We start from the raw sequence: 12,805 nt of genomic DNA, 5'->3' as shown, positions 1-12,805 counted from the left end.
TATGTGTGTTCTGTAGCGTGTGGAGTCAAACCCGCCTGGGACACTGACACTGACACTGACTGGCAGATGGTTTTCCCCAACCCTGCCCGGAGATGCTGCCAGGGACTGTACCTGAGGCTTTTGGCGTGCCAAGCAGGGGCTCTTCCACCAAGCGGTGGCCTCTGGAGTCAGACATGACTCTTCTTGCGAGCCTGTGCGGAAATCCCCACGAGTGAGGCTGCCTCTGGAATGGCAGGAGCCAGATCTGACCAAGGACTTCCCACGAGATGGTGATCTGCTCCCCAGCTCCGGTTGCTAGGAAGAGGGGGAAGCTGCCCTGTTTGGGAGGCTTAACCAGGCTGGTAGGGGTTTTAACAGAGGAGGGTCCTAGCACCATCGAGCCTTGCAAAGGATTGTTACAGAACATGCACCGTTGAGAGAAATTCAGTTTATTTTTTTTACAAGGTAGATCACCTTTGTACGGTCAACAAATATTACAAATCTGTCTTGCTTTAAAAAAGTATTGCCATTACAGTGTCTAGATTCCTTTTTAAAGGAATGCTAATATATATAGATAAGACTGGACTTACTTTCCAGTGTCTCTTGCTGGATGTAAAACACACTTTGTTCTTCCATTTGGTTTGGCTACCCAGCTTTGCAAAAGCCAAAGGACAGTCAGTCACTCGGTGCAGATCTCAAGCTGTACAGTAACACGCTGTGTGTATTCGCTTAGGCGTGCAGCTACCTGTGCTGCTACTAGAGGAAGAGCTCTGTGTTAACGTGTAAGCTTGCGCACTCTTTCACTGATGGGATGGGGCTGGGTCTGCTTGTGTTTTACTGTGTGCCTCCGTTAGACCTAAAGCAATGGTACCGCTGACTGCATCCATTTGCATGTGTTACAGCAGTCCACAATGTGACACACACAGACACACCTCAGCAAGTAGGGTGATTTCTCCTAATTGTGCAGCAGTTAGTGTTCCTTGCTTTCATCCGGATTAAATATGCTACCTTCCAAGCATGATGTGAACCCAACGGGGAAGCTACTCTGAAAAAAAAGCCTTCATGGAGGGCTTTCCCCATCGCTAGTTCTGAGGTAAGACTTCTTTTTCCCTATACATGTAATGAAAATATATATCCTTACTGGCCCTACAAAATAAGGTTCTGCTACTTATATTTTTGATAAGGCTTTCCTGGAAAGTAAAACGGCTATTGCTGACTGATCATCGTTTGGCTACCCACCCACCCTGCCTCATGCACACATGCAACATTCATCTAAATAATTCCCGTTTCCTCCTGTGCTGTGGAAGACCCTATCCCTCCTTAAACCATGCCGGGGCTGGTGAGGGGGGACCGCCTTGCTCTGTCCCTTGGGCAGCGTAGGAACGCCCCAGGCCCCCACGGTCAGTCAGTAAAGGGCTTCAGCAACCTCCTGCCTCTGAAAGAAGGGCCCAGCGTCCCCCTTCCATTTCATTGCCCACGTTCCACATGGATGTTGCAACAGTGGAACAGGCTGAAGCGGAGCCTGGGCTCTACCCTTTGCTGCTAATAATAATAATAATAATTAATTAATTAATAAATGCTCAGCTTGTTGCCATAACCTGCTGCCTCTCTCATCCCCCGAAATCCAGAGGACAAAAAGGGCTACTGGTTTTGATCCAGCAGCAGCTCAATGGGAACCCCTGACCCTGCATTCGAGGCCTGAAAGGGGTTCCCTTCCCGTTACCAGCCAGAGGCGAAATAGGTGGCGGGGAGACTCCGTGATTCGTCCTGGGCTTCCAGTTTCAGGCAAGGCCACTGTGGGCATCTTGGCTCTCTGCCTTCCGTTAGTGGGGAAAGCAGAGATCCTCCTCCTTGGGCCCTTACTCGCTTCTTGGAGCTCTTCCGGGCAACTTTTTTGAAGCACCGCCTGCATGCAGATGGCCCCAGTGCCTCCAGCCTCACTTTGCTGCGTCTGGCCTAAAGTGAGAAGAAATCGGCTGTGCAGTCTGGCTGTGCCCCTTTGCCCAGGGAAGCTGATCACTGCCACTCTGGGCACACAAACAAGAGGTGTGCTGTTCAATGGAGTAACAGCACAACACACTCGCCCTCCTCGAGAGGCAGTGTGGCCTTAACTCACCTGTGGCCAGAAGTCCAGGCCATTCCACTCGCCTTTCCCTCTTCAAGGAACCCGAGCCCTGCCTGAAGCACCTTGCTGCGTTGTGGGCCCTATCCATCCTCTCTCCAGGGCTGGAGGCCCTTGCCTCTAGAGCTGGAAAGGCATTTGCCGGGGCCTTAACTGGACCAGGGACAGTCTTGGGCCATGCCCGTCGCCACTGCTGTAGCCCAAGCCGCAGTGTGGTCTCGCTGTGCCGTCCAAACCCAACTTCCAAAAGTCAACAGGCGCCCTTTCCTAGCCCCCATCCTATAACTAGATTTGGTGGGGACTGAACAGGGGTGTTTGGACATGCAGCACAAGTGCTGTGACTCAGGCTATTTCTGTTTTATCTTGTGACCCCAAGAGCGGTGGTTGCTAAGAGGGCTTCACAAAACATTTCATCCAAATTAACTTGTGGGTTGAGTGAGTGCTATGGAAGCGTTTGGCGTGGGGTGGGAATATATATTCCGCTTGTGATCAGCGTGAAACACAAGTTGAGGGCTGCAGAAACAAAGCTGAAATGAATGAATGGCCTTTTACCAAACACATAGCGGTGTTCTGCAAACAGAGCTGGCTTTCAAGTTAGACAGGATGGCCCAGCTGTCCTTTTCTTCGTGCTCAAATCAATCACTATCTTAGCAACCCCTTCTCATTTCATTTCCCTTGCCCTTACGGTTCTTACTGAACGGTGCATTAATGCTAAATTGATACTTGCCTGCGAAGCAGCAGCAACCTCTCTGCTACTCCAACACTGATCTAATAAAATGTACATTGAGAACCAGTATTTCATCATGTACAAGCTCTGTGGGCCCATGGAGGCTTCAGTGGCAACCACCTGTAAATCGGCTTACTTGGAAAAGGACGTGGGGTTATAGCCCAACAGAAGTGGCAGGTGGGAGGGGCCTTTGAAACCAATGACCTCACTCAAAATTACCTCAATATACAAGTCAGAATAGTTGTCACAAAGATGGACACAGGAAGCTAGAAGAGAGGTGAGGCCCACACTGCTAGGTTGACGCACCTTTTACCTGCACAATCAAGGACTGTTATTTAGATGAGCACCACACACCCCGGGCTTCTGAGGCGGGGGAAATGGAGTCGGTGGTGCTCTCGCTGCTGTGCTTCAGCTCGGCCCAGTCGCTTGGTTCCAGGGCTGCTTAAGGAGGGAAAGGACAAATATGGAGACACTGTCTGGCAAGCAGGAGCTCAGTTGCCCCAGGTGGCCATCTCCCTGGTGACTTAGCTGGCAAGCCTGGGCATATATGGCCGCTGAGAGGAGGAGGAGGAGAAGGGTGTGGGTTGCTGTAGAGGGGCAGAGTCCAGCCCCATCTCCAGAAAGCGGCTTCACTGGCAGGCAACTGGACACAAGAAACTAGGCCACGGAGCCGGGTTGCACAGAGACTGCCCCCTCACACTGCTGTCCTTCAGACTCTCCGCTGTGTAGACGGTCTCCAGCGTCTGAACCGGTGCGTCTGAAGCTGCTGTAGCCAGCTGGGAGGTTCCTACTGCTCTGAGACCACCGACCTTTGGTCAGTCCACCAACCAGGCGCCACACACACCCAGGTTGCACAGGAAGACCCACGCAGCGTGGGTTGGGATCAGCAGAGAGAGGCTCATCAGCGCAGGCAGATATCACTATGGCAGCAACCTTCAAGCAATGCTCATACCTGGATAAAGGTGCAGCGGGGAAGCCATCTGCCTAGAGAGCAGGAGGCCGTTGGTTCGAATCCCCGCTGGTGTGTTTCCCAGAAAATGAGCAGCGATATAGGAAGGTGCTGAAGGGCATCCTCTCATACAGCACAGGAGGCGGCCATGGTCAACCCCTCTTGAATTCTACCAAAGTCAACCACAGGGCTCTGTGGTCGCCAGGAGTTGACACTGACTCGACGGCACAGTCTTGCCTTTCCTCCCCCCCCCCCCAGTTCTTTAAGGTAGTATATCCTTTTTCCACACAGGAAGCCACAATGTATTTTTCTGGACGTCTTGGTTCTAAAAGTGAAAGATCTATTTAAGCAGGTGGTAATATAGTACAGATATAGCTATTTGTCACAATGGAAGGGGTTTTCCTCTCTTCTCCTCCACCGTTTAAAAAAAAAGCAAAATCAAGTCAAGAAGACACATTTTGTCCAATGTTGGATTGAGCTCCCCAGAATCTCCCCCCCCGCCCTTTCCCCCCGTTGTACACAGACTGAGGAGTTTTCCTATCTTCCTGTGATCTGTATAAAACTGTTTTGTAAAATAAAAAGTTTCATGCAGAAGGAAGTTGGCCCAAAATGAGTGTTCCGTGGGTTGTACCGATTGTTCCTCTAACACGCAGCACAACAAAACGAAAAGGATTGTCGTCTCTTTGCTTGCCGAGTCAGAGAGCAGTGTTCACAGGGCGGGGGGGGGGGGGCAGCATGGCTCGGCCCTTTTAAGACTGCTTGTCCCAAAGCGTCCCGTGGGTGGGGCTGTGTCTTGCAGGGAGAATGTCGTAGTGACAGGGGATGTGGCTGTTCCTGGGCAGGTCATATGGATTCTGGATGTAGCCAGCGCTGCGGACACGGGGTTCCTGGAGCACGCTGATAGTGGGCTCTGCAAAGAGAAGAATGAACAGTCACCCTCCAAGTGAACCAAGACCCACAAGATCTTAAAGAGGAAGGGGAGGCCTGCCTTACAAGAATGCTCAGCTGCAAACCGGCTCAACGGCCCTGGCTCCCCGTCAAGGCATGCTGGGCCCTTGGGAAGGGATTGCAGCAATCGCAGCCAAAACAAGGATTCTCAAGAAGCACGGACAGCCCAGCCGGCACCAGCGTGGGCAGGGTAGAGACATCCACTCACACACTTCCACTGGTTCATGTCCATCCCATCCTCGCTCTAAGATGTGCAAGGGAGCATCCAAGGGCTTTGTCTTGTTTCATTCTCCTTCCCGGAGAGGTTGTGAGGTGTGTGTGTGTGGGGGGGGGGGATTTGTGCAAGGCCACCCAGACTCGGGCAACACGTTACATTAAATGCAGCGTTTGGTCCTCCAATCAGCCAAGTGGCATTCTGGATAGGGAGGGAGGCTTTAACCATCTCCCTCTACCATGGTCTTGATTTCCCTCATAAGGGAGCTCCAGTGGTGAGTTAGCAGCTGTGGGAAAGGGTGAAAATCTCCCTCCATTCCTGCCGTGGTTCCAACCTGGCTCACGGCTGAATTTCAAGAAGCAGCAAAAGCCAAAAGAGGGCCCAAAGATGCATTTAACATAAGGTGCCATTGGCTCGCAGTTGTGATGTTTCGAGCCAGGTAGCCCAAGGCCAAGGCCCTGTCCTCACCACCCTGGTTGTAAAAAGGGACACTCTGCTCAACAGCTCCTGCCAGGCGGAATTATGCCCCAGGCCCTTTGTGCGGCTGTTCTACGGGAATGCAAGAAACGTGCACCGTGTGGGGATTTTGCAGACAAAATCCCGATCCCAAGGGCCAAGATACACACCACCTTGGAGCTCTGTGACTGAAACTCCAGTAGAAAGTGCTTCTTGTCAAAGCAGCTGTGAGGTCCCCCAATTTGGATTAGGGCCACAGTGCGGAGCACAGAACCTCCTGCCATCTCTAGATCCAGCGCAATGACCAAGTTAGATGTCTGCTGCTTGGGGGCAGTGCCCTGCCAAGCAAATCCAAACCACAATATGCAGGATAGTAAAAAAAAATCTTACAAGTTCTGTAAATCAAGGGCAGCTGTGCCAGTGTGTGCTTGGTTTAGATACAGAATCTGCATGCAGAATTTCAGTCTTTCAGCAGTCCTATTTAAGCTGAGCATCCACACAGCCCTGCTTTCACCCTACAGTTTGCCAGACCATCTGCTAGGCGGAGTTGGATTGAACAGCTGGATGGAAGGATGAAAATCCCCGTGTCAAAAGGAGGAAACAGCCCCAGGCGGCTTCGGGTGGCTAGCCTGCGTGCACAGCCAAGGGCATAACTGGCACCCATGCCGGCCTGCTTGACCTGGGCTGGAGCCATTCGACACCAGGGCATCCTCCGGGTGGATTGGGCCAGGCGGAGGAAGACACTCACCAACTTCGTAAATGTTTTTGTTCACTGTGGAGGATGCCGGCGTGTCGGAGTAGGAGGAGTCCCGGTGAACGGGGGATTTCATTTCCACATAGCTGCTCTCAGAGTGTTTGCAGGTCATGATGGGGGGGTCTTTGATGGTGGCGTAGGGGTTTTCGCTGCTGTTGAGGGAACAGGTGCTGGAGCTGCAGGCGGACCCCTTCCTGTGGTCTGCAAGACAAGAGCCGGGCGGGGGGAGGGGGAGCACGGATCTCAGAGAGCAGCGTGCTGCTGGACCCCGAGGGCAGGGGGGAGAGGGGAGGTTGGGGTTCTAGCCCTCAAAGCACACAGCACTGTGACCCACCAGTTACGCCTCAGGTATCTCCGAACCACTGTCTCTCCAAACCATCTGCTCATCCAAACTCATTCGCAAGTCATTTCCTGAACATTCAGTAGGAAGAAAAAAAGCCCTTCAGTGCCACGGCTCTCGCTGTCAAAAAGGGTCTCATTGCTATATTACAACATTGCATTACACACACAAGCCCACCCCGCCCGCCCTTCCCAGACCCCCAAAGCCTTCAGGGAAAGCACGCATCAGTTCCCCCGTTCTGTGCAACGGCCCACCGCCTCCTGCACAGTCCTTGCCTGCAGAGGGAACTCTGCAAGCAAGCACAGCCAGGGAGTACGTCAGACACCCGCGCCAGGGATAGCAACCCAGGAGTTCCCCACAACACCAAATGCAACCTCCAGTTCTGAAATTCCCTCTTCCTCTCCCACCCCCTTGACTAGGAAAGTCCAGAAAGGCATTATGAGGAGTAGCATTTCTCCTGCACGCACACACACACACACACACACAGAGACGGATTTCAGTAGCTGCTGAGCAATGAGAGGATGGACTTTCTTTCCTTCACTCTCCCTCTGCTCTTAAAACAGGCTGAATATGAAGATGGCTTCCCAGGACGGAAAGGCCAGCATCTCTAGTGGTATGCAGTTCCGTTTTGACATTGCCTGACGTGCCCTCCTTCTCCCCCCACCCCCCCCCACCGCGTTTCAGACAACCAGCTCCCCCGTCCCTCGCTTTAGTGTGAAATATATCCATCTTGTACTGTTCTCCTCACTGACTTCCCCACTATAAGCTACCTGGGGTGGGGACCTATCTCTCTGTATGGCAGCTTTGGAATATATAATACATTCATTACCCAATTATACCAAAAACATTCTTATCGGGTGAAAAGGTAACTCTAGGCGGTAATGCCTTCCAGCTCCTAGCTAGCGGCTTCTTCACCTCAAGGATCTGGCCCTCGGATCAGAAATATGGTCCCAGCTATCAATATAATACAAGGGATGGTAATGAGGGCCCTTATCATCACCCCCACCCCGCTGATTAGGTGGGTTTTTCTGCATAGGGCCTGTTTAGGGGGCTCTCGTCCTGCCCTCTGCCCCTTAATGGCCCACTAGGAAAAGATGGGGTCTTCTGTCTTATCTCTTGGAACCTACCTCCTTTTGCCACCAACCACTTGTCCCTAATTAACGCCCGACTTCAGGGAGTGCTGCTCCCCCAAATACTTGCAGCTTCTACTGAAGTGGAACAAAGCAGCACCAGCTTTTCAGCAAGGGATTTGGACAGGAGCCTCATGCCATCCGTTCAGGGTCCGCCTCGGCTCACCCATCAATAAACCTCCCGCCAACCTCGTTAACAGGGTCTTTTTCCTTCTTTCTTTTTAGAAACACTCCCCGCTGCAAGTGTTTTGGACACGTTGTTATCTCTCACTATACACAGATTTTAATCAATACATCCTTGCATTTCTAAAAAAGAAAATGGTGGTGGCACCCTTGCACCCCTTTCATCCATTTAGCCAGCAGACTGTTTTCAAAGCAGAAGCTCAACCCAGCCATGCCCCAATCCGGGAAGATGGGCACACGCCTCAGTACCGATTCAAAAGTAAAGAAAAAATGCCAACCCAAAGCCTGCAATATGGGAAGCACAAAGGGATGGGGAATCTAGCAAGAAAAGTTCTGGGACCAGCATGGAGAAAAGACAATGGGACGTGACAGAGTTCTGTCTGGGATGCAGCCAAAACCTCCAGCTCGCACAGGTTCATACTTTAGCTTGTGCCGGGTCCCAATTCATGTACAGGTTCTGGTGTCCCCCCACCCCACCCCACCCCGGCTCAACTTAAGGGACTATTTTTCTAAAAGCAATTGTGGTCCGACTCTTAAATTACAGACAGTGGATTCTGAGTCTTTAGGGGGAAGATTTTGTGGGATCCCATGGGAGAATGGGTTCTACAACAGACTGGCTAATCAGGGTTAAATCAAGATGCATTTTATACACTTCTGACCCAGGTATAATATTAATTGGGAGCCCCATTATGCACTGTCTGTATCTAGCATTTGGCCCGGTGATCTGAAAGTGAGTTTTCTCAACTGGGGTGTTGATAAAGAATGTTACGAGAGATTCCAGTTATTTCATCTGTCAATTTTGTTTGGACATTTTAATGTGCAAAGCCATAATTCCCACCCCCACCCCCTTTCTGTCGCATCAAATAACAATTATGTTTTATTTTTGTTATGACTAGAATATTACAAGATTTTTCTTGCCTTAAGCATTTTCCTTGTCTTCTAGCTCACCTTATCCTTAAGGCTCAGGGTATGTTGGTAACATTTATTTCTCTATCACATTTACAATAACCCTATGTGGTCGGTCACCATTATTCCCATTTTTATGTTATTTAGTATACTTCTATATCACCCCAAACTCACATCTTTGGGCAGTTTACCACAACGATAACAGAAAATTAAAAACAACAATTAAAACAGTTTTAATGACAAATTCACATTCTACCAACTTTTAAAGTGTGTTTGGAGGGGAATCACAGAGAGAGGGACTTGCCTAAAACCACAGCGTGACTCGGTGGCAGAGGGGGGGTTGAACCCCTGTGGACCGAGTCCAATCATCCTTCCACTGGCTCTCAAGAGAGTTCCGTTACATTGGCTAGCTAAAGACCTAGCCCGGCACTAGGCAATTTTGGCAGCACCGTGGCTCCTAGGGAGCGCTTCACCGGTGGCCATCGGCCTGCCTACCTACCTACCAACGGCTGCCTTCCCGACCTTGGCACTGGCTAGCTCACCCAGACTGGCTGCTATGGGTCCCTTGCCGGCATCAGATACTATACCTTTGAAGCCTTTCTCCATAATGTATGTGTTCTGACGTCTATTCATCCCACAAGTACCTGCATAAAAATGGATATACAATGGAAAATGCATAAATATTTTTATGCAAACTGGACTGGGCAGCAGAAAGCCTCCCCCCTCTGCTCACTGCAACCCCCGAGTCAGGGAACAGCGTGCACTTAATCGTGGGTGGGCAGCAGGAGGGTCGGGATCGAGGAAACTGCACTCCGCTGTCCTGCGGTTTCCCAGCAAAGAATGAGTGGCTTGTGATGGGAAGCTAAGCCCTCGCCTCTCTACAGGCTGCCCTCCTTTCGGCCCAGGAGAGCCCACTGCCTGCCTGGTTCTTTCAACAGCCAGTGGCCATGCCCGGATGGAGTTTGAGGAGGAGGAATGGAAACTCAGTGCTGAACCTTTGCAAAAGAAAAAACCAACCGGGAGATTCTGGAGACTGCCTCAGTGCATTTGGGGAGAGAGGTCTGTATAACATGGGGCCATCCCCACTGCTGGTGAGCTGAAACAGGCCCCATCATTTTGAGATCTGATAACTGGGTGCAGAATGCCGTCGCCTGAGGATCTCGGGCTTCACTTTGAAAAGCAGGTTTCTAGACCTCATGGCCTAACTGGGAAACATGTGACCAATCCCAGAAATCTCAGAACGCACAGTGGGGGGTGGGGATAGAGAGCAGCTCTAGTGCAGGGGAAGGAGAGGCCCCCAAGTCTATGCGGCTTCCCATTAGGGAAGGTGCCAATACTTTCTTTTGGACGAGGCAGAGAAGAGCTCAAGACGCTTGCTCCTCCTGCAGCCCCGACAGCTGTAGGTGGGGTCCAAAGCCATATTCTCAGGAGATGCAACTGCACTGAATAGCGCCAGCTGAAGCAACAATGCCGAACAAGGCCATGCATGCAACTGCTAACACACTGCCTTCAGGGCACAGAACCCAGCCTTTTCTGGAGGCCCAATCTGCCACTTGGCCCTGCCCACACATTCTCAAGAGTCATTGCTGTTTGGGCTGGAAACCAACCCCCCACGATCCTACAAGCGCCCCTCCTTTTGGCCCGAGAGAGTCTCGCCCCTGCCTTGCAAGCAGAGAGAGGGGAAACCGAGCGCTGGGCTGCTGCTTCCATCGGGCTGAACTCAAGCGCCAAAGCTCCACGGATTCCAGCAGCAGAGCTCCACTGTCTCTTCCCCGACCCGCCATCCTTGCAAGGGTTACACCCGTTTACAGAAGCACCGAGCAGGTGCCTGGACGAGCTTCTGAGCTAAGTGCTCTCTCCTACAGCTGGAGCCCCTTAGCAAGAATTTCCTTCCCCATCACGAGAAAACCGGCCCGGGGGCGGGGGCGGGGGTGACAATCGATTGATGACACAGCCAAATGAGAAAGGGACCTAACCCAATGACACACAATTTCAAACCCTGTGGTCCTCAGTGGATTTGAAGGCTGGCTGCTTCAAACAGATGGCCAATATATGATGCACTGCAGGTGTGTTTGGCAGGCCAGTGGGTGAGAAACCTCCCCATCTCTGGCTATGTAGCCCCGGGCTCCGAGCAGCTCTCTGAGATGCTGGGGAAATGGACCAGGGACCTTCGATTTGCAAAGAAGCTTCTCTCTGCCACTGAGCGACAGCCTCAGCTCTTGTGTTCTCTGCAGAGATGTGCAGCAGGATTAGGCTCCATTGGTTCCTGAAATGTATCTACACAATCCAGGTATGGCAAACCCATAACAGAACACAGCATTGCAGCGTAGCTCTCAAAGAATGAAGGCATCCACGCTGACCAAAGAGAGTTCACAAAAGAGAGGTTTCCCCTCTGTGGCTGGTCAGAAGAATCCCTCCCTCCACCTGTGGGGCCAGGCAGGATGTCTTCCACATACAGAATGTCTTTCACATTGTTACAAGCCCGAAAAGCACAGGACTCCTATTGAAAAAGGAATTCACTGCAGTAGGGAGAAAGGGGGCTGCCTGGATAGGTTTTTTAAATACAAACGATTTAAGATCCACAGAGCACAGCCGAAAGGAAACACCTGTGGGGGTCTTTGTGTGGACTCCCACTTAAAGGGGCCTGGGGTTGCTCTAGGTTCTACTTCAAATGATTAAATTGTTGAAAAATTACTGACCTAGATCATTCAGATAGCTGTAGGCTCTCCATTCTGTAGGGTCTCTGTCAAGGATTTTGTTACTGAGCTGTTCAAAAAGTTATGACAGCAAGGAATTAATGCGAAGTAACCAAAGAGCCCCACCGACAAAGCCAAGTAGTGATGAAAGGAAAATTGAAATAGGGACCCCAGGAGTTCTCCACTGATAAAGTGAACCCAAACGAGCCAGGACATTTCAGACGAGCAGAAGGGAAAGATCAGGATGGGTGAGCATTAGGGTTACGTAAACTCGTGTTTTAAGGCACAACCCAGAAAGCAAGCAAGAGTGAATGCCTGATCCAAACCGCCACCGCCACAAACGATAACAGCATGCAGTCACAGACTGGGGGCGGGGGGGGGGAGGGAGGTCTGCTTAATCAACACACTGGACAGGAATTTTCCCAATTCAAGGAAAAACCAACCACCTCAAGAAGAATGAGGTGCCCAGCAGATCCACTAGCTAAATCCAGGAGTGTAAGAAGGTGTTCGTGGAAGGATTTGATCTGGATTAAGAACGCTGCACAATGAGCATGAGGGACAGCTGTGGGAGTAGAGGTGCCACTGTGGAGGTGGTGGCACAGGATGGCAGCATGGTCTGAAAGCCACAGGCTGCGCATGGACAGGGTACGCAGCAGCTGCTCGTGCTGGTGGAGTTGTGAGTGTTCCCAGGTAGCATTTAACTGTAAGTTGCAGAGAGGCAGAGAGACTAAAGTGTAGATGAATAGGAAGGGTGAGGACCTGGAATTGGAAATGCCCCACGAGTGACCAGGAAGAGCCGGATGGGTTGGGGGTTAATCAAGGCAAGGCACTGGGTTGGGAGATCAAAGGATGCAGCCCTGCTTGAAGGCAGGCCTGGCCTCTCCTTGAAAGAGCTGAACTCAAGGCACCCTGATGAAGAGTTGCAAGACTCAGGATGCATTGGGCAATCAATGATCTGCTCTGCACCTTGAGTGAGGTGGAAATGTGGAGAAGCTGTGAAGCCATCTGAGAAAATTCTCAGATGTGTCTCATTGGGAGGAACCATGAAGTTCTCAAGTTTCAGGTTCTCCTTGGAGGAACCTTGGAAAAAGTGAAATTCAGAGGATTTCCAAGTTCTCGCCCATCCCCACCTTGAGGCCTCTTTGCTCCTCCATTGGGTGCCTTCACTTCTTCCCTTGACCAGTAGCTATTTAGCCACCACAGCTAACTGCGTTTGAGTGTGTTTCCTTGAACTGAGAAGAACAGTGCTACGGTGGAGGGGGACACCAACGCTGGTATCTACCTTACTGGAGAGATTTCCATCCAGATTATGGGGGAGGAAGCGTGAAGACACCCCGCATGAGAGGGTGTGGTAGCTTGGATTGGAAAAATAGTGGGCACTGCTGCTACCTTGAGATGCAT

The 12,805-nt window shown here is 51.3% G+C and overlaps 1 protein-coding gene across 32 annotated transcripts in view; it reads right to left on the bottom strand.

Annotated features, from left to right (window-relative positions):
* Positions 1-412: 412 nt before the first annotated feature.
* Positions 413-12,805, bottom strand: part of MEGF11 (multiple EGF like domains 11) — a 289,113-nt gene continuing 276,720 nt past the window's right edge. For 24 of the 32 annotated variants that reach the window (XM_053272175.1, XM_053272170.1, XM_053272169.1 and 21 more), the window contains 5 exons: positions 12,687-12,805; positions 11,408-11,474; positions 9,296-9,352; positions 6,144-6,350; positions 413-4,687 (listed from right to left, as the gene is read on the bottom strand). In XM_053272175.1, the coding sequence (XP_053128150.1) occupies positions 4,527-4,687; positions 6,144-6,350; positions 9,296-9,352; positions 11,408-11,474; positions 12,687-12,805 (611 nt within the window). In that variant the 3' untranslated portion in view covers positions 413-4,526. Of the gene's footprint in view, positions 4,688-5,785; positions 5,956-6,143; positions 6,351-6,483; positions 6,561-9,295; positions 9,353-11,407; positions 11,475-12,686 lie in introns of those variants that run through there. The other 8 variants (XM_053272188.1, XM_053272191.1, XR_008311408.1 and 5 more) reach the window with 7 other exon arrangements.

The sequence above is a fragment of the Hemicordylus capensis genome, chromosome 10, assembly GCF_027244095.1.
Source record: "Hemicordylus capensis ecotype Gifberg chromosome 10, rHemCap1.1.pri, whole genome shotgun sequence".
In the NCBI taxonomy this organism is placed as follows: domain Eukaryota; kingdom Metazoa; phylum Chordata; class Lepidosauria; order Squamata; family Cordylidae; genus Hemicordylus; species Hemicordylus capensis.
This window is presented reverse-complemented; position numbering and strand designations above follow the sequence as displayed.